This window comes from Podarcis muralis, chromosome W (assembly GCF_964188315.1).
Source record: "Podarcis muralis chromosome W, rPodMur119.hap1.1, whole genome shotgun sequence".
Taxonomy (NCBI): Eukaryota; Metazoa; Chordata; class Lepidosauria; order Squamata; family Lacertidae; genus Podarcis; species Podarcis muralis.
Window position 1 is genome coordinate 87501 of NC_135674.1, and position 19607 is coordinate 107107.

Consider the following 19607-nt stretch of genomic DNA (forward strand, 5'->3'; position numbering starts at 1 on the left):
CAATTTATTTTAATTTATTTTAATAATTTCATTTCATATTTGAATTTCATTTCATTTTTAATTTCATTTACTTTAATTGAACTTATTTTAATTTAGTTTAATTTTTCATTTCCTTTACTTTACTTTAATTTAATTTTTAATTCAATTTAATTTTTAATTTAATTCAATTTAATTTTAATTCAATTAAATTTTTAATTCAATTTAAATTTTTAATTCAATTCAATTTTTAATTTAGTTTAATTCAATCAAATTTCATTCAATTTAATTCTGCAAATAAATTCGGGGGAAATCGAAATATTGGGGGGAAATTTCCCCAAAAAATCCTCTTACCACGAACTTTTCCGCCAGTTTGTAATAGGAAAAGTTGAGGGCTTCCGGGTGGAGAGCGACGGAAACGCTTTGCCCGCCGGATCGGACGGGTTTCCCGGAGAGTAAGGCGTGGATCTTGTCAAAGATCTCCTTCAGCTGGGATCCTGGAGGAAGAGGAAGCGGGAAGTTGGGAAACAGGAAGTGGAAGTGGGGAAACAGGAAAAGGAAGTGGAGGGGGAAATGGGAAGAAGGAAAAGGGAGGAAACTGAGGAAGATTTGGGAAGTTGGAAAAAGGAGGAGGTGGAGGAAGATTTGAGAAGTCGGAAAAGGAAGTGGAGGAAACATTGGGAAGTTGGAAAAGGAAGCGGAGGGGAAGTTGGGAAACAGGAAGTGGAAGATTTGGGAAGTTGGAAAAAGGGATTAAGGGAGGAAGGGGAGGAAGATTTGGGAAACAGGAAAAGGAATAAGTGGAGGGAAAATTGGGAAACAGGAAAAGGAAGTGGAAGATTGGGAAGTTGGAAAAAGGGAGGAAGTGGAAGAAGATTTCGGAAGTCGGGAAAAGGAGAAAACGGAGGAAAAATTATGAAACAGGAAAAAGGAGGAGAAAGTGGAGGGAAAGGAAGCAGGAAGTGGAGGGGAAATTAAGAAGAAGGTAAAGGGAGGAAGAAGCGGAGGGTCGGACGGGTTTCCCGGAGAGTAAGGCGTGGATCTTGTCAAAGATCTCCTTCAGCTGGGATCCTGGAGGAAGAGGAAGCGGAGGAATTAGAGGAAGTTGGGAAACAGGAAGTGGAAGTGGGAAAACAGGAAAAGGAAGTGGAGGGGGAAATGGGAAGAAGGAAAAGGGAGGAAACTGAGGAAGATTTGGGAAGTTGGAAAAAGGAGGAGGTGGAGGAAGATTTGAGAAGTCGGAAAAGGAAGTGGAGGAAACATTGGGAAGTTGGAAAAGGAAGCGGAGGGGAAGTTGGGAAACAGGAAGTGGAAGATTTGGGAAGTTGGAAAAAGGGATTAAGGGAGGAAGGGGAGGAAGATTTGGGAAACAGGAAAAGGAATAAGTGGAGGGAAAATTGGGAAACAGGAAAAGGAAGTGGAAGATTGGGAAGTTGGAAAAAGGGAGGAAGTGGAAGAAGATTTCGGAAGTCGGAAAAAGGAGAAAACGGAGGAAAAATTATGAAACAGGAAAAAGGAGGAGAAAGTGGAGGGAAAGGAAGCAGGAAGTGGAGGGGAAATTAAGAAGGTAAAGGGAGGAAGAAGCGGAGGGTCGGACGGGTTTCCCGGAGAGTAAGGCGTGGATCTTGTCAAAGATCTCCTTCAGCTGGGATCCTGGAGGAAGAGGAAGCGGGAAGTTGGGAAACAGGAAATGGAAAGAGGAAGTGGAGGGGAAATTAGGAAGAAGGTAAAGGGAGGAGGAAGCGGAGGGTCGGACGGGTTTCCCGGAGAGTAAGGCATGGATCTTGTCAAAGATCTCCTTCAGCTGGGATCCTGGAGGAAGAGGAAGCGGGAAGTTGGGAAACAGGAAGTGGAAGATTGGGGAAGTTGGAAAAAGGGAAGAGGAAGTGAAGGACAGGTTTTCTTCAGCTGGGATCCTGGAGGGGAAATTGGAATTAGAGGAAGTGGAAGAGGAAGGGGAAATGGGGAAACAGGAAGAGGAAGTGGAAGACTGGGGAAGTTGAAAAAAGGGATTGAGGAAAGAAGCGGAGGAAGATTTGGGAAGTCGGGAAAGGGAGGAGGAAGTGGAAGAAAAATTGGGACGTCAGAAAAAGAAGTGGAGGAAATATTGGGAAGAAGGAAAAGGAAGAAGTGGAAGAAAAATTGGGAAGTTGGAAAAGGAAGTGGAGGAAACATTGGGAAGAAGAGGAAGGAGGAAGTGTAGGAAAATTGGGAAGTTGGAAAAGGAAGAAGTGTAGGAAAAATTGGGAAACAGGAAAAGGGAGGAGGAAGTGGAGGAAAAGGAAGGAGGAAAAGGAAGGAGGAAGTGGAGGAAAAGGAAGGAGGAAAAGGAAGGAGGAAGTGGAGGAAAAGGAGGGAGGAAAAGGAAGGAGGAAGTGGAGGAAAAGGAAGTCGGAAGTCAGAAAGGAAACAGCTGACCTGCTCTGGTCGAGATTTGACTGACAGGAGTGGTGACGGCTTTCTGGAGATCCATCTTGATCTTCTTTTCCTGGAAAGGGGGGGGAGAGGAAAAGGATCACCGGCGTTTTGGGATCTCCCTCCCTCCCGTTCCCGGGATTCGGGTCGGGGGACTCGTCTGGGGATCCGGGGAATCATAGAGGGATCCGGGGAATTGTAGAGGGATCCAGGGACTCATCCGGGGATCCGGGGGATCGTCCGAGGATCCAGGGACTTGTAGGGAGATCTGGGAATTGTCTGAGGATCTGGGGACTTGTACGGGGATCTGGTGAATGGTCTGAGGATCTGGGGAATCGTACGGGGATCTGGTGAATGGTCTGAGGATCTGGGGAATCATACAGTGATCTGGTGAATGGTCTGAGGATCTGGGGAATCGTACGGGGATCTGGTGAATGGTCCAAGGATCTGGGGAAGCGTACAGGGATCTGGTGAATGGTCCGAGGATCTCGGGAAGCGTACAGGGATCTGGTGAATGGTCCGAGGATCTGGGGAAGCGTACGGGGATCTGGGGAATGCTCTGAGGATCCAGGGTATGTCTGAGGATTATGGGGATCGTCCAAGGATCCCGGGACTCGTACGGGGATCCGGGGAATCATAAAGGGACCCAGGGACTCGTCCAGGGATCTGGGAATTGTCCGTGGATTCAGGGACTCGTACGGGAATCTGGGGAATCATAGAGGGATCCGGGGAATCATAGAGGGATCCAGGGAATCATCCTAAGATCCAGGGACGGGGATCTGGGGCATCTTCCCAGGATCCAGGGACTTGTACAGGGATCCAGGGAATCGTCCAAGGATCTGGGGGAATGGTCTGAGGATCCAGGGATTTGTACAGGGATCTGGAGGGTCGTAGAAGGATCCGGGGACTCGTCCAGGGATCCGGGGAATTGTCCGAGGATCCGGGGAATCACAGAGGGATCCAGGGGCTCATACAGGAATCTGGGAAACCGTCCAATGATCTAGGGACTCGTATGGGGATCCAGGGACTCCTAAAAGGATCCGGGGAATCATCCAAGTATCCGGGAAATCATAGAGAGACCCAGGGACTCACCCAGGGATCCGGGGAATCATCCTAAGATCCAGAGACTCATCCAGGGATCCAGGGAATCATCCGAGGATCCGGGGAACCATAGAGGGATCCAGGGACTCATACAGGGATCCAGCAAACCGTCCAGGGATCCGGGGGGAATCCCCTGGGGATCCAGGAACTCCTTGGAATCGTCCAAGGATCTGGGAAACCGCCCGAGGATCCGGGGGAATCATAGAGGGATCCGGGGACTCATAAAAGGATCTGGGGAATGGTTTGAGGATCCGGGGACTTGTCTGAGCATCCAAGGAATCATAGAGGGATCCAGGGACTCATACAGGGATCTGGGGAACCGTCCAATGACCCAGGGACTCCTAAAAGGATCCGGGGAATCGTCCAAGGATCCAGGGAATCACTCGTCCAGGGATCCGGGGAGTCATCCTAAGATCCAGGGACTCGTCCGGGGATCTGCGGAATTGTCCAAGGACCCGGGGAATCACAGAGGGATCCAGGGATTCATACATGGGTCTGGGGAATCGTCTGAGGATCCGAGGAATCATCCGAGGATCCAGGGAACCATCCAAGGATCCAGAGACTCCTAAAAGGATCTGGGGAATCGTAGAGGGATCCAGGGACTCCTAAAAGGATCTGGGGAATCGTAGAGGGATCCAGGGACTCGTACAGGGATCTGGAGAATCATCCTAGGACCCGGGGAATCGTCTGAGGATCTGGGGAATCATAGAAGGATCCTGGGACCCGTCCAGGGATCCAGGGAATCATCCAAGGATCCGGGGACTCCTCAAAGGATCAGGGGAATCGTAGAGGGACATGGGAAACCGTCTGAGGATCCAGGGAATCATAGAGAGATCCTGGGACTCGTACAGGGATCTGGGGAATCGTCCAAGGATCCAGGGAATCATCTGAGGATCCGGGGATCCATCTGAGGATCTGGGGAATCCTAGAGGGATCCAGGGACTCATACAGGGATCTGGGGAATCATCTGAGGGTCTGGAGACTCGTCTGGGGATCCAGGGACTTCTAGGGGATCCAGGGACTCCTAAAAGGATCCAGGGACTCCTCAAAGGATCAGGGGAATCGTAGAGGGATATGGGAAACCGTCCGAGGATCCAGGGACTCATACGGGGATCCGGGGAATCACACGAGGATCCAGGATCCATCTGAGGATCTGGGGAATCCTAGAGGGATCCAGGGACTCATACAGGGATCTGGGGAATCATCCGAGAATCTGGAGACTCGTCCAGGGATCCCGTGAATCATCTGAGGAATCAACCTAAGATCCAGGGACTCCTCAAAGGATCCGGGGACTCATACAGGGATCTGGGGAATCATCCGAGGGTCCGGAGACTAGTCCGGGGATCCAGGGAATCATCTGAAGATCCGGAGACTCGTCCGGGGATCCAGGGAACTCCTCAAAGGATCCAGGGACTCATACAGGGATCTGGGGAATCATCTGAGGATCCGGGGATCCATCTGAGGATCTGGGGAATCCTAGAGGGATCCAGGGACTCATACGGGGAACTGGGGAACCATCCAAGCATCCGGGGACTTGTCCAGGGATCCTGTGAATCATCCGAGGATCCGGGGACTTGTACGGGGATCCAGGGACTCATATAGGGATCTGGGGAATCATCTGAGGATCCGGGGATCCATCTGAGGATCTGGGGAATCCTAGAGGGATCCAGGGACTCATACGGGGATCTGGGGAATCAGCCGAGGATCCATCTGAGGATCTGGGGAATCCTAGAGGGATCCAGGGACTCATACGGGGATCCGGGGAATCGTCTGAGGATCCAGGGATCCATCTGAGGATCTGGGGCATCATAGAAGGATCCTGGGACTTATCCAGGGATCCAGGGAATCATCTGAGGATCCGGGGATCCATCTGAGGATCTGGGGAATCCTAGAGGGATCCAGGGACTCATACGGGGATCCGGGGAATCATCCGAAGATCCGGAGACTCGTCCGGGGATCCCGTGAATCATCCGAGGACCCGGGGAATCAACCTAAGACCCAGGGACTCGTCAAAGGATCCGGGGACTCATACGGGGATCCCGCAAACCGCCCAGGGATCCAGGAAACCGCCCGGGGATCCGGCGAACGATCCCCCAAGGCTGGGGGAGGGGCTAACCTGGCGGTCCTTGCTATTGGCCAGGCCGGCAAAGGAATCCACACACTGGTCCAACTGGTCCTGGAGCTGCTGGTACCACTGGAGGGTCTTTTCGTCGGACTTGAGCTGGAGCCCTAAAAAAAAGACGATCCATTTGCGTTTAGATTTGCATTTATTTCCATATATTTCACTGAAAATGATCTCCATTTGTTTTAATATATTTAATGTATTTAATCTATTTAATCTATTTAACTGAAAATGATCTCCGTTTGAAATAAATGACATTCCTTTATATTTATATCTGCATTTATTTCCATATATTTCACTGAAAATGATCTCCATTTATTTTAATATATTTAATAAATTTAATAAATTTAATATATTTAATATATTTCACTGATAATGATCTCCGTTTGAAATAAATGACATTCATTTATATTTATATTTGCATTTATTTCCATATATTTCACTGAGAACGATCTCCATTTATGTTAATATATTTAATGTAATTAATCTATTTAATATATATTTAATATATTTAGCTGAAAATGATCTCCATTTGAAATAAATGACATTCATTTGTATTTATATTTGCATTTACTTTGAGATATTTAACTGAAAACGATCTCCATTTATTTTAATATATTTAATGTAATTAATCTATTTAATATATATTTAATATATTTAGCTGAAAATGATCTCCGTTTGAAATAAATGACATTCATTTATATTTATATTTGCATTTATTTCCATATATTTCACTGAGAACGATCTCCATTTATTTTAATATATTTAATGTAATTAATCTATTTAATATATATTTAATATATTTAGCTGAAAATGATCTCCATTTGAAATAAATGACATTCATTTAGATTTATATTTGCATTTATTTCCATATATTTCACTGAGAACGATCTCCATTTATTTTAATCTATTTAATGTAATTAATCTATTTAATATATATTTAATATATTTAGCTGAAAATGATCTCCATTTGAAATAAATGACATTCATTTAGATTTATATTTGCATTTATTTCCATATATTTCACTGAGAACGATCTCCATTTATTTTAATCTATTTAATGTATTTAATATATTTAATATATTTAATATGTTTAACTGAAAATGATCTCCATTTGAAATAAATGACATTTATATTTATATTTGCATTTATTTCCATATATTTCACTGAGAACGATCTCCATTTATTTTAATCTATTTAATGTATTTAATATATTTAATATATTTAATATGTTTAACTGAAAATGATCTCCATTTGAAATAAATGACATTTATATTTATATTTGCATTTATTTCGATATATCTCACTGAAAACGATCTCCATTTATTCTGGGATTACAAAGGCGAATAATTATATTTAAATATAAATATAAATATAACTTATATTTATATATAAAATATAAATCCATGTATATAATACATATATGATAGAAAATTCAAAAAATATAGATTATATTTATATATAAAATATAAATACATCTATATATACTACATATATAAAATATAAATTTTTAAAAAATAGAGATTATATTTATATAGAAAATATAAATACATGTATATAATACATATATATAAAATATAAAATTTAAATATAGATTATATTTACATACAGAATATAGATTATATTTATATTTATATTTATTTCCATATATTTCACTGAAACTCACCGTTTTTCCGGAGCTTTCCGGAACTTTCCGGGACCGGAGCTTTTTCCGGATCCTGGCTGCTGGCCGTTTTCTCGTTTTTCTCGTTTTCCGCCTTCTCGGCCGCCGCCGCTTTTTCCGCTTCCTCTTCCTGCTTCCTGCGTTGGGCGGCGAGGGAGATCTCTTCCCGCAAGCCGGAAAGGAGATTCCGCATTTCCAGGAGGGCCTGGTCGGCGGAAGTGAGGTCGGCGGGATCGGGGAATCCTCTCTGGGGAAGGGAGGGAGGAAGAAGGAAGTGAAAAGGAGGAAGGAAGGGAGGAGGGAAGGAAGTAAAGGGAAGAAGGAAGGAAAGAAGGGAGGGAGGGAGGAAGGAAAGGAATGAAGGAAAGGAAAAGGAGGAAGGAAGGAAAGAAGGAAGTGAAAAGAAGGAAGGAAGGGAAAAGGAGGAAGGGAAGGAAGGAAGGAAGGGAGGGAGGGGGGAGGGAGGGAAGGAAGGGGAGGGAGGGAGGGAGGAAAAGGAAGGAAAGAAGTGAAAAGAAGGAAGGGAAGGGATGGTGGAAGGAAAGGGAAAGGAAGGAAAGAAGGAAATGCAAGAAAGAAAGAAAGGGAAAGGAAGGGAGAAGGAAGGAAAGAAGGAAGGAAGGAAGTGAAAAGAAGGGGAGGAGGGAGGAAAGGAAGGAAGGGAGGAAGGAAAGGGAAGGGAGGAAGGAAGGAAGGAAATGCAAGACGGATGGATGAATGGAAGGAAGGAAACGCAAGAAGGAAGGAAGGAAGGAAGGAAGGAAGGAAGGAAGGAAGGAAGGAAGGAAGGAAGGAAGGAAGAAGAAGGGAGGGAGAGTGAAAATGCAAGAAGGAAGGAAAGGGAAAGGAAGAAAGGAAGGAAGGAAGGGGAAGGAAGGAAGGAAGGAAGGAAGGGGAAAGGAAGAAGGCAGAAAAGACAAGAAGGAAGGGATGGGAAGAAGGAAGTGAAAAGAGGAAGGCAAGGGAGGGAGGGAGGGAGGGAGGGAGGGAGGGAGGGAAGGAAGGAAGGAAGGAAGGAAGAAAGGAGAGACAGTGAGAGAAGGAAAGGAAGAAGGAAGGGAAATGAAAGGAAGGGGAAGGAAGGGAAGGGAAAAGAAGGAAAGGAAAAGGAAGGAAGGAAGGAAGGAAGGAAAGAAGGAAGGAAATGCAAGAAGGAAGGAAAGGGGAAGGAAGGAAGGAAATGCAAGAAGGAAGGAAAGGGGAAGGAAGGAAGGAAGGAAATGCAAGAAGGAAGGAAAGGGGATGGAAGGAAGGAAAGAAGGAAGGAAGGAAGGAAATGCAAAAAGGAAAGAAAGGGAAAGGAAGAAAGGGGAAGGAAGGAAGGAAGGAAGGAAGGAAGGAAGTTGCCCCGGCCGCACTCACCTCGCTGGCCGTCCGCACCAGGGCCGACAGCTCCCCGCAGATCCGGTTCCCGCGCTCGGCGTAGGGGGCGTAGGCGGGGCCTCCCTGGCCGGCCTCGAACCCGAGCCCCCGGTTGGCCTGCAGGAGCTCTTCCTGGGCGGCGTAGAGGCGGCGGAGCCGCTCTTGGCCCGCCTCCCGCCGCTGGAGCTCCGCCTCTTCCTGCCGGAGGCGGCGCTGCTCCGCTTCCCGCAGCTTGCGGCTGAGGAGCTGGAGAGGGGGAGGAGTTAGTGAGGGAGGCGGAGTCATGGGAAGGAGAGGAGGGAGGGAGGGAGGGAGGAAGGAAAGAGGGAGGGAAGGAGGGAGGGAGGGAAGGAGGGAGGGAAGGAGGGAGGGAGGGAGGGAAGGAAGGAAGGAAGGAGGGAAAGGAGGTGGAGGGAGGGAGGTAGGAGGGAAGGAGGGAGGGAAGGAAGGAGGGAGGGAGAGAGGGGAGGGAGGGAGGGAGGGAGGAAGGAAGTAGGAGAGAAGGAAGGAGGGAAAGAAGGAGGGAGGGAGAGGGGAGGGAGAGGAGGGAGGAGAGAGGGAGGTAGGGAGGGAAAGAGGGAGGGAGGAAGGAGGGAGGAAAGAAGGAAGGAGGGAGGGAAAGAAGGAGGGAGGGAGGGAGGAAGGAGGGAGGAGAAGGAAGGAGGGAGGGAAAGAAGGAGGGAGGGAGAGAGGGGAGGGAAAAGAGGGAGGAGAGAGGGAGGTAGGGAGGGAAGGAGGGAAAGAAGGAGGGAGGAAGGAGGGAGGAAAGAAGGAGGGAGGGAGGGAGGAAGGAGGGAGGAGAAGGAAGGAGGGAGGGAAAGAAGGAGGGAGGGAGAGAGGGGAGGGAAAAGAGGGAGGAGAGAGGGAGGTAGGGAGGGAAGGAGGGAAAGAAGGAGGGAGGGAGGGAGGAAGGAGGGAGGAAAGAAGGAAGGAGGGAGGGAGGGAAGGAGGGAGGGAGGGGAGGGAGGGAGGGAGGAAGGAGGGAGGAGAGAAGGAAGGAGGGAAAGAAGGAGGGAGGGAGAGGGGAGGGAGAGGAGGGAGGAGAGAGGGAGGTAGGGAGGGAAGGAGGGAAAGAGGGAGGGAGGAAGGAGGGAGGAAAGAAGGAAGGAGGGAGGGAAAGAAGGAGGGAGGGAGGGAGGGAGGAGGGAGGAGAAGGAAGGAGGGAGGGAAAGAAGGAGGGAGGGAGAGAGGGGAGGGAAAAGAGGGAGGAGAGAGGGAGGTAGGGAGGGAAGGAGGGAAAGAAGGAGGGAGGGAGGGAGGGAGGAAGGAGGGAGGAAAGGAGGAAGGAGGGAGGGAAAGAAGGAGGGAGGGAGGGAGGAAGGAGAGAGGAGAAGGAGGAGAGAAGGAAGGAGGGAGAGAGAGAGGGGAGGGAGAGGAGGCGGAGTCAGAGAGGGATAGAGGGAGGGAGGGAGGGAAGGAAGGAAGGAGGAGGAGTCAAGGTGGGAGAGGAGGTGCAGTCTGGGAAGGAGAGGCGGGGCCAGGCCTTTCCCGCCCCCCGGAAACCCCGGAATCCCTCAGCTTCCTGTCCCGCCCCTCAAGCTTCCTGTCCCGCCCCTCAAGCTTCCTGTCCCGCCCCCCACCTTGGCCCGGCGCTGGTGCTCCTCCTTCAGCTTCTCCTGCTGGCCTTGGGCTTCTTTGGAGCTGGGAAATACCGGAAAAAATCAAAATATTATTATTATTATTATTATTATTATTATTATTATTATTATTAAAGAACCGTCCAGGAAACCAGGTACTTCCGGTCTCACCTCCTCTCCACTTCCTGCCGGAGATCCTGCCACTCCTGGTGGGATCCTTCCTTTTCTTCCTTCCTTTCCCTTTCCTTCCTTTTGGTCTTCCTTCCTTTCCTCCTCCCTCCCTTCTTTTCCCTTTCCCTTTCCTTCCTTCCTTCCTTCCTACCTACCTTCCTTCTTTCCTTCCCTTCTTTTCACTTCCTTCTTTCCATTCCTTCCTTCCTTCCACCTTGTGTTTCCTTCCTTCCTTCTTTCCTTTCCTTCCTTCTTGCATTTCCTTCCTTCCTTCCTTCCTTCCTTGTTCCTCAGCTTCCTTCTTTCCTTTCTCCTCAGCTTCCTTCCTTCCTTCCTTGCTCCTCAGCTTCCTTCCTTCTCCCTTCCTTCATCCCTTCCTTCCCCTTCCTTCCTTCCTTTCCCTCCCTCCCTTCCCTTCCTTCTTTTCCCTTTACTTTTCCTTCTCCCTTCCTTCCCTTCGTTCCTTCCTTCCCTCCCTCCCTCCCCACCCTCCCTTCTTTTCACTTCCTTCCTTCCTTCCCCTTCCCTTCCTTCTTCTTCCTTCCTTCCTTCCTTCTTCCCTTCCCTCCTTCCTCCTTTCCTCCCTTCCCCCCCAACAGGAAAAGAACCCGCCCACTTCCTGTCTCACCTCCTCTCCACTTCCTGCCGGAGGTCCTGCCACTCCTGGTGGGACTTCAGCTCCCTCATCTCGTCAAAGCAGCTCCCAGGATTGTCCATAGGACTTCCTTCCCTTTCCTTTCCCTCCTTCCTTCCTTCCTTCCTCCCTCCCTCCCTCCCCTTCCTTCTTTTCCCTTTCTTTTTCCTTCCTTCCTTCTTGCATTTCCTTCCTTCTGTCCTTTCCTTCCTTCTGTCCTTCTTTCCTTCCTTCCTTCCTTCCTTTCCTTCCTCCCTTCCCTCCCTCCCTTTTTTTCACTTCCTTCTTTCCTTCCTTCTTGCATTTCCTTCCTTCCTTCCTACATCCCTTCCTTCTTGCATTCCTTCTTGCATTTGCTTCCTTCCTTCCTTCCTTCCTTCCTTCCTTCCTCCCTCCCCTTCCTTTCTTCCTTTCCTTTCCCTCCTTCCCTCTTTTCCCTTTCCTTTTCTTTTATTCCTTCTTGCATTTCCTTCCTTCCTTCCTTCCTTCCATTCCTCCCTTCCTTCTTCCCTTCCCTTTTCTTCTTTTCCTTTCCCTTCCTTCCTCCTTCCCTCCTTCCTTCCTTCATCCCTTCCTTCTCCGCTTCCTTCTTCCCCTTCCTTCCTTCCTTCTTTCCTTCCTCCCTCCCTTGTTTTCACTTCCTTCTTTCCTTCTTCCTTAAACCCGCCCACTTCCTGTCTCACCTCCTCTCCACTTCCTGTCGGAGATCCTGCCACTCCTGGTGGGACTTCAGCTCCCTCATCTCGTCAAAGCAGCTCCCAGGATTGTCCATAGGACTTCCTTCCCTTTCCCTTCCCTTCCTCCCTCCCTCCCCTTCCTTCTTCCCTTTCCTTTTTTTTGTTTCCCTTCCTTTCTTCTTGAATTTCTTTCCTTCCTTCTTTCCATTCCTTCCTTCTTTCCTTGTGTTTCCTTCCTTCCTTCCTTCCTTCCTTTCCTTTCCTTCGTCCCTCCCTTCCTTCTTTTCCCTTTCCTTTTCCTTCCTTCTTTCTTTCCTTCTTCCCTTTCCTTCCTTTCCTTCCTTCCTTCCTTCCTCCCGTCTTGCATTTCCTTCCCTCCTCCCTCCCTCCTTTTCCTTCTTTCCTTCCTCCCTCCCTTTCCTTTCCCTTTCTTTGTCCCTCCCTTCCTTCTTTTCCCTTTCCTTCCTTCCTTCCTTCCCTCCCTCCCTTCTTTTCACTTCCTTCCTTCTTCCCTTTCCTTCCTTTCCTTCCGCCTTGCATTTCCTTCCTCCCTCCTTTTCCTTCCTTCCTCCCTCCCTCCCTCCTTCCTTTTCACTTCCTTCATCCCTTCCTTCCTTCCCTCCCTCCCCTCCCTTTTCACTTCCTTCCTTCCTTTCCTTCCTTCCCTCCCTTCCATCCTTCCTTCTTCCCTTTCCTTCCCGCCTTCCTCCCTCCCTCCTTTTCCTTCCTTCCTTCCTTCTCCCTCCTTCCTTCCTTCCTTCCTTCTTCCCTTCCTTCCTTCTCCTTCCTTCCTTCCTTCCTTCCCTCCCTCCCTCACTTCCCTCCCTCCCTTCCTTTCCTTCTCCTTCCTTCTTTCCTTCTTCCTTCCTTTCCTCCCTTCCCAACAGGAAAATCCCCCGCCCACTTCCTGTCTCACCTCCTCTCCACTTCCTGCCGGAGGTCCTGCCACTCCTGGAGGGACTTCACCTCCCTCATCTCGTCAAAGCGCTTCAGCAGCTCCCAGGATTGTCCATAGGACTTCCTTCATTCCTTCCTTCCTTTCCTTCTTGCATTTCCTTCCTTCCTTCCTTCCTCCCTTCCCTCCCTTCTTTTCACTTCCTTCTTTCCTTTCCTTCCTTCTTGTGTTTCCTTCCTTCTGTCCTTCTTTCCGTCCTTCCTTCCTTTCCTTCCTCCCTTCCCTCCCTCCCTTTTTTTCACTTCCTTCTTTCCTTCCTTCTTGCATTTCCTTCCTTCCTTCCTACATCCCTTCCTTCTTGCATTCCTTCTTGCATTTGCTTCCTTCCTTCCTTCCTTCCTCCCTCCCCTTCCTTTCTTCCTTTCCTTTCCCTCCTTCCTTCTTTTCCCTTTCCTTTTCTTTTATTCCTTCTTGCATTTCCTTCCTTCCTTCCATTCCTCCCTTCCTTCTTCCCTTCCCTTTTCTTCTTTTCCTTTCCCTTCCTTCCTCCTTCCCTCCTTCCTTCCTTCATCCCTTCCTTCTCTGCTTCCTTCCTCCCTTTCCTTCCTTCCTTCGTTCCTTCCTCCCTCCCTTCTTTTCACTTCCTTCTTTCCTTCTTCCTTAAACCCGCCCACTTCCTGTCTCACCTCCTCTCCACTTCCTGTCGGAGGTCCTGCCACTCCTGGTGGGACTTCAGCTCCCTCATCTCGTCAAAGCGCTTCAGCAGCTCCCAGGATTGTCCATAGGACTTCCTCCCTTCTTCCCTCCTCCTTCCTTCCTTCCCTCCCTCCCTCCTTCCTTCCTTCCTTCCTTCTTTCCTTCCTTCCTTCCTCCCTTCCCTCCCTCCCCTTCCTTCTTTTCCCTTTCCTTTTCCTTCCTTCTTGCATTTCCTTCCTTCCATCCTTCCTTCCTTCTTTCCTTTCCTTTCCTTCCTTCCTTCCTCCCCTCCCTTCTTTTCACTTCCTTCCTTCTTTCCTTTCCTTCCTTCTTGCATTTCCTTCCTTCCTTCCTTGCTCCTCAGCTTCCTTCCTTCCTTCTTTCCTTCCTTGCTCCTCAGCTTCCTTCCTTCCTTCCTTCTTTCCTTCCTTCCTCCTCGGCTTCCTTCCTTCCTTCCTTCCTTGCTCCTCAGCTTCCTTCCTTCCTTCTTTCCTTCCTTCATTCTCCTTCCCTTCCTTCCTTCCTTCCTTCCTCCCTCCCCTCCCTTTTCACTTCCTTCCTTCCTTCCTTCCTTCCTTCCTTCTTCCTTTCCTCCCTCCCTTCCCCCCCAACAGGAAAAGAACCCCGCCCACTTCCTGTCTCACCTCCTCTCCACTTCCTGTCGGAGGTCCTGCCACTCCTGGTGGGACTTCACCTCCCTCATCTCGTCAAAGCGCTTCAGCAGCTCCCAGGATTGTCCATAGGACTTCCTTCCTTCCTTCCTTCCTCCCTCCCTCCCCTTCCTTCTTTTCCCTTTCCTTTTCCTTCCTTCCTTCCTTTCCTCCCTTCTTTTCACTTCCTTCTTTCCATTCCTTCCTTCCGCCTTGCGTTTCCTTCCTTCCTTCCTTCCTTTTCTTCCTTTTTGCTATTCCTTCCTTCCTTCCTTGCTCCTCAGCTTCCTTCCTTCCTTCTTTCCTTCCTTCCTCCTCAGCTTCCTTCCTTCCTTCCTTGCTCCTCAGCTTCCTTCCTTCCTTCTTTCCTTCCTTCATCCCTTCCTTCCCCTTCCCTTCCTTCCTTCTCCTTCCTTCCTTCTTCCCTTCCTTCCCCTTCCTTCCTTCCTTCCTCCCTCCCTCCCCTCCCTTCTTTTCACTTCCTTCCTTCTTTTTCCTTTCCTTCTTTCTTGCATTTCCTTCCTTCCTTGCTCCTCAGCTTCCTTCCTTCCTTCTCCTTCCTTCCTTCATCCCTTCATTCCCCTTCCTTCCTTCCTCCCTCCCCTCCCTTCTTTTCACTTCCTTCCTTCTTTTTCCTTTCCTTCTTTCTTGCATTTCCTACCTTCCTTCCTTCCTTGCTCCTCAGCTTGCTTCCTTCCTTCTTTCCTTCCTTGCTCCTCAGCTTCCTTCCTTCCTTCTTTCCTTCCTTCATTCTCCTTCCCTTCCTTCCTTCCTTCCTTCCTCCCTCCCCTCCCTTTTCACTTCCTTCCTTCCTTCCTTCCTTCCTTCCTTCTTCCTTCCTTCCCTCCCTCCCTTCCCCCCAACAGGAAAATCCCCCGCCCACTTCCTGTCTCACCTCCTCTCCACTTCCTGCCGGAGGTCCTGCCACTCCTGGTGGGACTTCAGCTCCCTCATCTCGTCAAAGCGCTTCAGCAGCTCCCAGGATTGTCCATAGGACTTCCTTCCTTCCTTCCTTCCTCCCTCCCTCCCCTTCCTTCTTTTCCCTTTCCTTTTCCTTCCTTCCTTCCTTTCCTCCCTTCTTTTCACTTCCTTCTTTCCATTCCTTCCTTCCGCCTTGCGTTTCCTTCCTTCCTTCCTTCCTTTTCTTCCTTTTTGCTATTCCTTCCTTCCTTCCTTGCTCCTCAGCTTCCTTCCTTCCTTCTTTCCTTCCTTCCTCCTCAGCTTCCTTCCTTCCTTCCTTGCTCCTCAGCTTCCTTCCTTCCTTCTTTCCTTCCTTCATCCCTTCCTTCCCCTTCCCTTCCTTCCTTCTCCTTCCTTCCTTCTTCCCTTCCTTCCCCTTCCTTCCTTCCTTCCTCCCTCCCTCCCCTCCCTTCTTTTCACTTCCTTCCTTCTTTTTCCTTTCCTTCTTTCTTGCATTTCCTTCCTTCCTTGCTCCTCAGCTTCCTTCCTTCCTTCTCCTTCCTTCCTTCATCCCTTCATTCCCCTTCCTTCCTTCCTCCCTCCCCTCCCTTCTTTTCACTTCCTTCCTTCTTTTTCCTTTCCTTCTTTCTTGCATTTCCTACCTTCCTTCCTTCCTTGCTCCTCAGCTTGCTTCCTTCCTTCTTTCCTTCCTTGCTCCTCAGCTTCCTTCCTTCCTTCTTTCCTTCCTTCATTCTCCTTCCCTTCCTTCCTTCCTTCCTTCCTCCCTCCCCTCCCTTTTCACTTCCTTCCTTCCTTCCTTCCTTCCTTCCTTCTTCCTTCCTTCCCTCCCTCCCTTCCCCCCAACAGGAAAATCCCCCGCCCACTTCCTGTCTCACCTCCTCTCCACTTCCTGCCGGAGGTCCTGCCACTCCTGGTGGGACTTCAGCTCCCTCATCTCGTCAAAGCGCTTCAGCAGCTCCCAGGATTGTCCATAGGACTTCCTTTCCTTTTCCTTCCTTCCTTCTTGCATTTCCTTCCTTCTTTTCCCTTTCCTTTTCCTTCCTTCTTTCCTTTCCTTCCTTCTTGCATTTCCTTCCTTCCTTCCTTGCTCCTCAGCTTCCTTCTTTCCTTCTTTCCTTCCTTGCTCCTCAGCTTCCTTCCTTCCTTCTTTCCTTCCTTCATCCCTTCCTTCCCCTTCCTTCCTTCCTTCCTTCATTCCTCCCTCCCCTCCCTTTTCACTTCCTTCCTTCCTTCTTTCCTTCCTTCTTGCATTTCCTTCCTTCCTTGCTCCTCAGCTTCCTTCTTTCCTTCCTTGCTCCTCAGCTTCCTTCCTTCCTTCCTTTCCTCCTCAGCTTCCTTCCTTCCTTCCATCCTTCCTTCCTTCTCAGCTTCCTTCCTTCCTTCTTTCCTTCCTTCATCCCTTCCTTCCTTCCTCCCTTCCTCCCTCCCTCCCCTCCCTTCTTTTCACTTCCTTCCTTCCTTCTTTCCTTTCCTTCGTTCTTGCATTTCCTTCCTCCCTCCCTCCCCTCCCTTCTTTTCACTTCCTTCCTTCCTTCTTTCCTTTCCTTCCTTCCTTCCTTGCTCCTCAGCTTCCTTCCTTCCTTTCCTTCCTTCCTCCTCAGCTTCCTTCCTCCCTCCCTCCCTTCTTCCCTCCCTTCCTCCTTCCTTTCCTCCCTTCCCCCCCAACAGGAAACCCCCCGCCCACTTCCTGTCTCACCTCCTCTCCACTTCCTGCCGGAGATCCTGCCACTCCTGGTGGGACTTCAGCTCCCTCATCTCGTCAAAGCGCTTCAGCAGCTCCCAGGATTGTCCATAGGACTTCCTTTCCTTTCCCTTCCCTTCCTCCCTCCCTCCCTCCCCTTCCTTCTTCCCCTTCCTTTTTTTCGTTTCCCTTCCTTTCTTCTTGAATTTCTTTCCTTCCTTCTTGCATTCCCTTCCTTCCTTCCTTCCATCCTCCCTGCCCTCCCTTTTCACTTCCTTCTTTCCATTCCTTCCTTCTTTCCTTCTTGTGTTTCCTTTCCTTCCTTCCTTTCCTTTCCTTCATCCCTCCCTTCCTTCTTTTCCCTTTCCTTTTCCTTCCTTCTTTCTTTCCTTCTTCCCTTTCCTTCCTTTCCTTCCTCCCTTCCTTCCGTCTTGCATTTCCTTCCCTCCTCCCTCCCTCCTTTTCCTTCTTTCCTCCCTCCCTCCCTTTCCTTTCCCTTTCTTTGTCCCTCCCTTCCTTCTTTTCCCTTTCCTTCCTTCCTTCCTTCCCTCCCTCCCTCCTTTTCCTTCCTTCCTTCTCCCTCCTTCCTTCCTTCCTTCCTTCTTCCCTTCCTCCCTCCCCTCCCTCCCTTCTTTTCACTTCCTCCCTCCCCTCCCTCCCTTCCTTTCCTTCTCCTTCCTTCCTTCTTTCCTTCTTCCTTCCTTTCCTCCCTTCCCCCCAACAGGAAAAGAACCCCGCCCACTTCCTGTCTCACCTCCTCTCCACTTCCTGCCGGAGATCCTGCCACTCCTGGTGGGACTTCAGCTCCCTCATCTCGTCAAAGCGCTTCAGCAGCTCCCAGGATTGTCCATAGGCCGCCCGGCTGGCCAGATCCTGGATCTCCTGGCGCCGCCGCAGATCCTCCTGGGGGAGGAGGACCGAGGGGAGGACTAGGTTGGGGTGGCCGCCGGGGGAGGAGAGCTGGAGGACCCGGGATCTCCAGATCCTCCAGGAGAGCCTCAAGAGGAAGACCTGGAGGTGCTTGGAGGATCCTCCTGAGATCTCCAGACCCTCCAAGAGATCCTCAAGATCTGGAGATGTTGAGGGATCCTCCAAAGACCTCCAGATCCTTCGAGGGTTCCTCAAGAGGAAGATCTGGAGAGGTTTGGAGGATCCTCCAAGAGATCCTCAAGAGGAAGACCTGCAGATGTTGAGGGATCCTCCCAAGGTCTGCAGATCCTCCAAGAGATCCTCTCTAGATCTTCCTATTGAGGATGTTTGGAGGATCCTTCAAAGATCTCCAGATCCTTCAAGGGTTCCTCAAGAGGAAGATCTGGAGATGTTTGGAGGATGGTCCCCAGGCTGCCCGGCAGGCCAGATCCTGGATCTCCTGGCGGCGGCGCAGATCCTCCTGGGGGAGGAGGACCGAGGGGAAGACTAGGTTGGGGTGGCCGCCGGGGGAGAAGAGCTGGAGGACACGGGATCTCCAGATCCTCCAGGAGATCCTCAAGAGGAATATGTCCAGATCCTCCAAGAGATCCTCAAGAGGAAGACCTGGAGGTGTTTGGAGGATCTCCTGAGATCTCCAGGCCCTCCAAGGGATCCTCAAGGTCTGGAAATGTTGAGGGATCCTCCAAAGATCTCCAGATCCTTCAAGGGTTCCTCAGGAGGAAGATCTGGAGATGTTTGGAGGATCCTCCAAAGATCTCCAGATCCTCCAAGGGATCCTCAAGAGGACGATCCGGAGATGTTTTAGGATCCTCCAAAGATCTCCAGATCCTCCAAGGGATCCTCAAGAGGAAGATCTGGAGGAGGACCGAGGAGAAGGCATGTTTTGGTGGCCACCAGGTGGAGAAGACCTGGAGGATCTCCAGATCCTTCAACCGTTCCTCACCAGGAAGATCTGGAGATCTTTGGAGGGACAACCAACCCCTCCACCTCCTCCCACCCTTCCTCCCCCGCAAAATCCCCAGATCTTTGGAGGATCTCCACCTCCTTCCTCCCCAGGAAGATCTCCAGATCTTTGGTGGATCTCCAGCTCCTCCCACCCTTTCTCCCCCGCAAGATCTCCAGATCTTTGGTGGATCACCAGCTCCTTCCTCCCCAGGAACACCGGAGATCTTGGAGGATCTCCATATCCTTCTCCAGATCCTTCAACCCTTCCTCCCCCAAACACCTGGAGATCTTTGGTGATCTGGTGGAGATCTTTTGAGGGACCCCCAACCTCCACCCTCTCCGCCTCCTCCCACCCTTCCTCCCCCGCAAGATCTCCAGATCTTTGGCAGATCTCCACCTCCTTCCTCCCCCGCAAGATCTCCAGCTCCTCCCACCCTTCCTCCCCCGCAAGATCTCCAGATCTTTGGTGGATCACCAGCTCCTTCCTCCCCAGGAACACCGGAGATCTTGGAGGATCTCCATATCCTTCTCCAGATCCTTCAACCCTTCCTCCCACCAACACCTGGAGATCTCTGGTGATCTGCTGGAGATCTTTTGAGGGACCCCAACCTCCACCCTCTCCGCCTCCTCCCGCCCTTCCTCCCCCCGCAAGATCCCCCGATCCCGGGAGATCCCCTCACCTCGCCCTCCGCCGCCCGGATCCGGTCGTAGAGGCGCAGGATCCCCTCGATCCCGGGGCCCTTGGGGGCGGGGGCTTCCGGCTCGCTGGGCGGATCCCTCCGCTTCTCGGGGCGCTGAGGGATCGAGAGAGAGAGGGATCGGGTGAGAGGAGGGTGGAGGCTCAGGATACGGGGCAGCGGTTTGATTGACAGGAGGGTAGGATAGGAGACAAGGATAGGATAGGATAGGATAGGATAGGAGACAAGGATAGGATAGGAGGATAGGATAGGATAGGATAGGAAACAAGGAGACAAGGATAGGATAGGATGTTAGGATAGAAGGATAGGATAGGGAACAAGGATAGGATAGGATAGGAAGAAAGGATAGGGTAGGAGACGAGGATAGGATAGGATGTTAGGATACGACTGGACAGGAGGATAGGATAGCATTGGACAGGATAGGATAGAAGGATAGGATAGGAGACAAGGATAGGATAGGAGGATAGGACAGGAGACAAGGATAGGATAGGAT

The 19607-nt window shown here is 50.2% G+C and overlaps 1 protein-coding gene across 1 annotated transcript in view; it reads right to left on the bottom strand.

Annotated features, from left to right (window-relative positions):
* The window catches only part of LOC144326465 (mRNA export factor GLE1-like), a 47848-nt gene that overhangs the window by 23870 nt on the left and 4371 nt on the right, over positions 1 to 19607 (bottom strand). Inside the window, exons 3-10 of the mRNA XM_077923008.1 lie at positions 19097 to 19210; positions 17296 to 17444; positions 10220 to 10280; positions 8640 to 8885; positions 7281 to 7524; positions 5609 to 5721; positions 2395 to 2464; positions 331 to 473 (exon numbers count right to left, since the gene is read on the bottom strand). Coding sequence (XP_077779134.1) covers positions 331 to 473; positions 2395 to 2464; positions 5609 to 5721; positions 7281 to 7524; positions 8640 to 8885; positions 10220 to 10280; positions 17296 to 17444; positions 19097 to 19210 — 1140 coding nt within the window. The remainder of the gene's footprint in view (positions 1 to 330; positions 474 to 2394; positions 2465 to 5608; positions 5722 to 7280; positions 7525 to 8639; positions 8886 to 10219; positions 10281 to 17295; positions 17445 to 19096; positions 19211 to 19607) is intronic.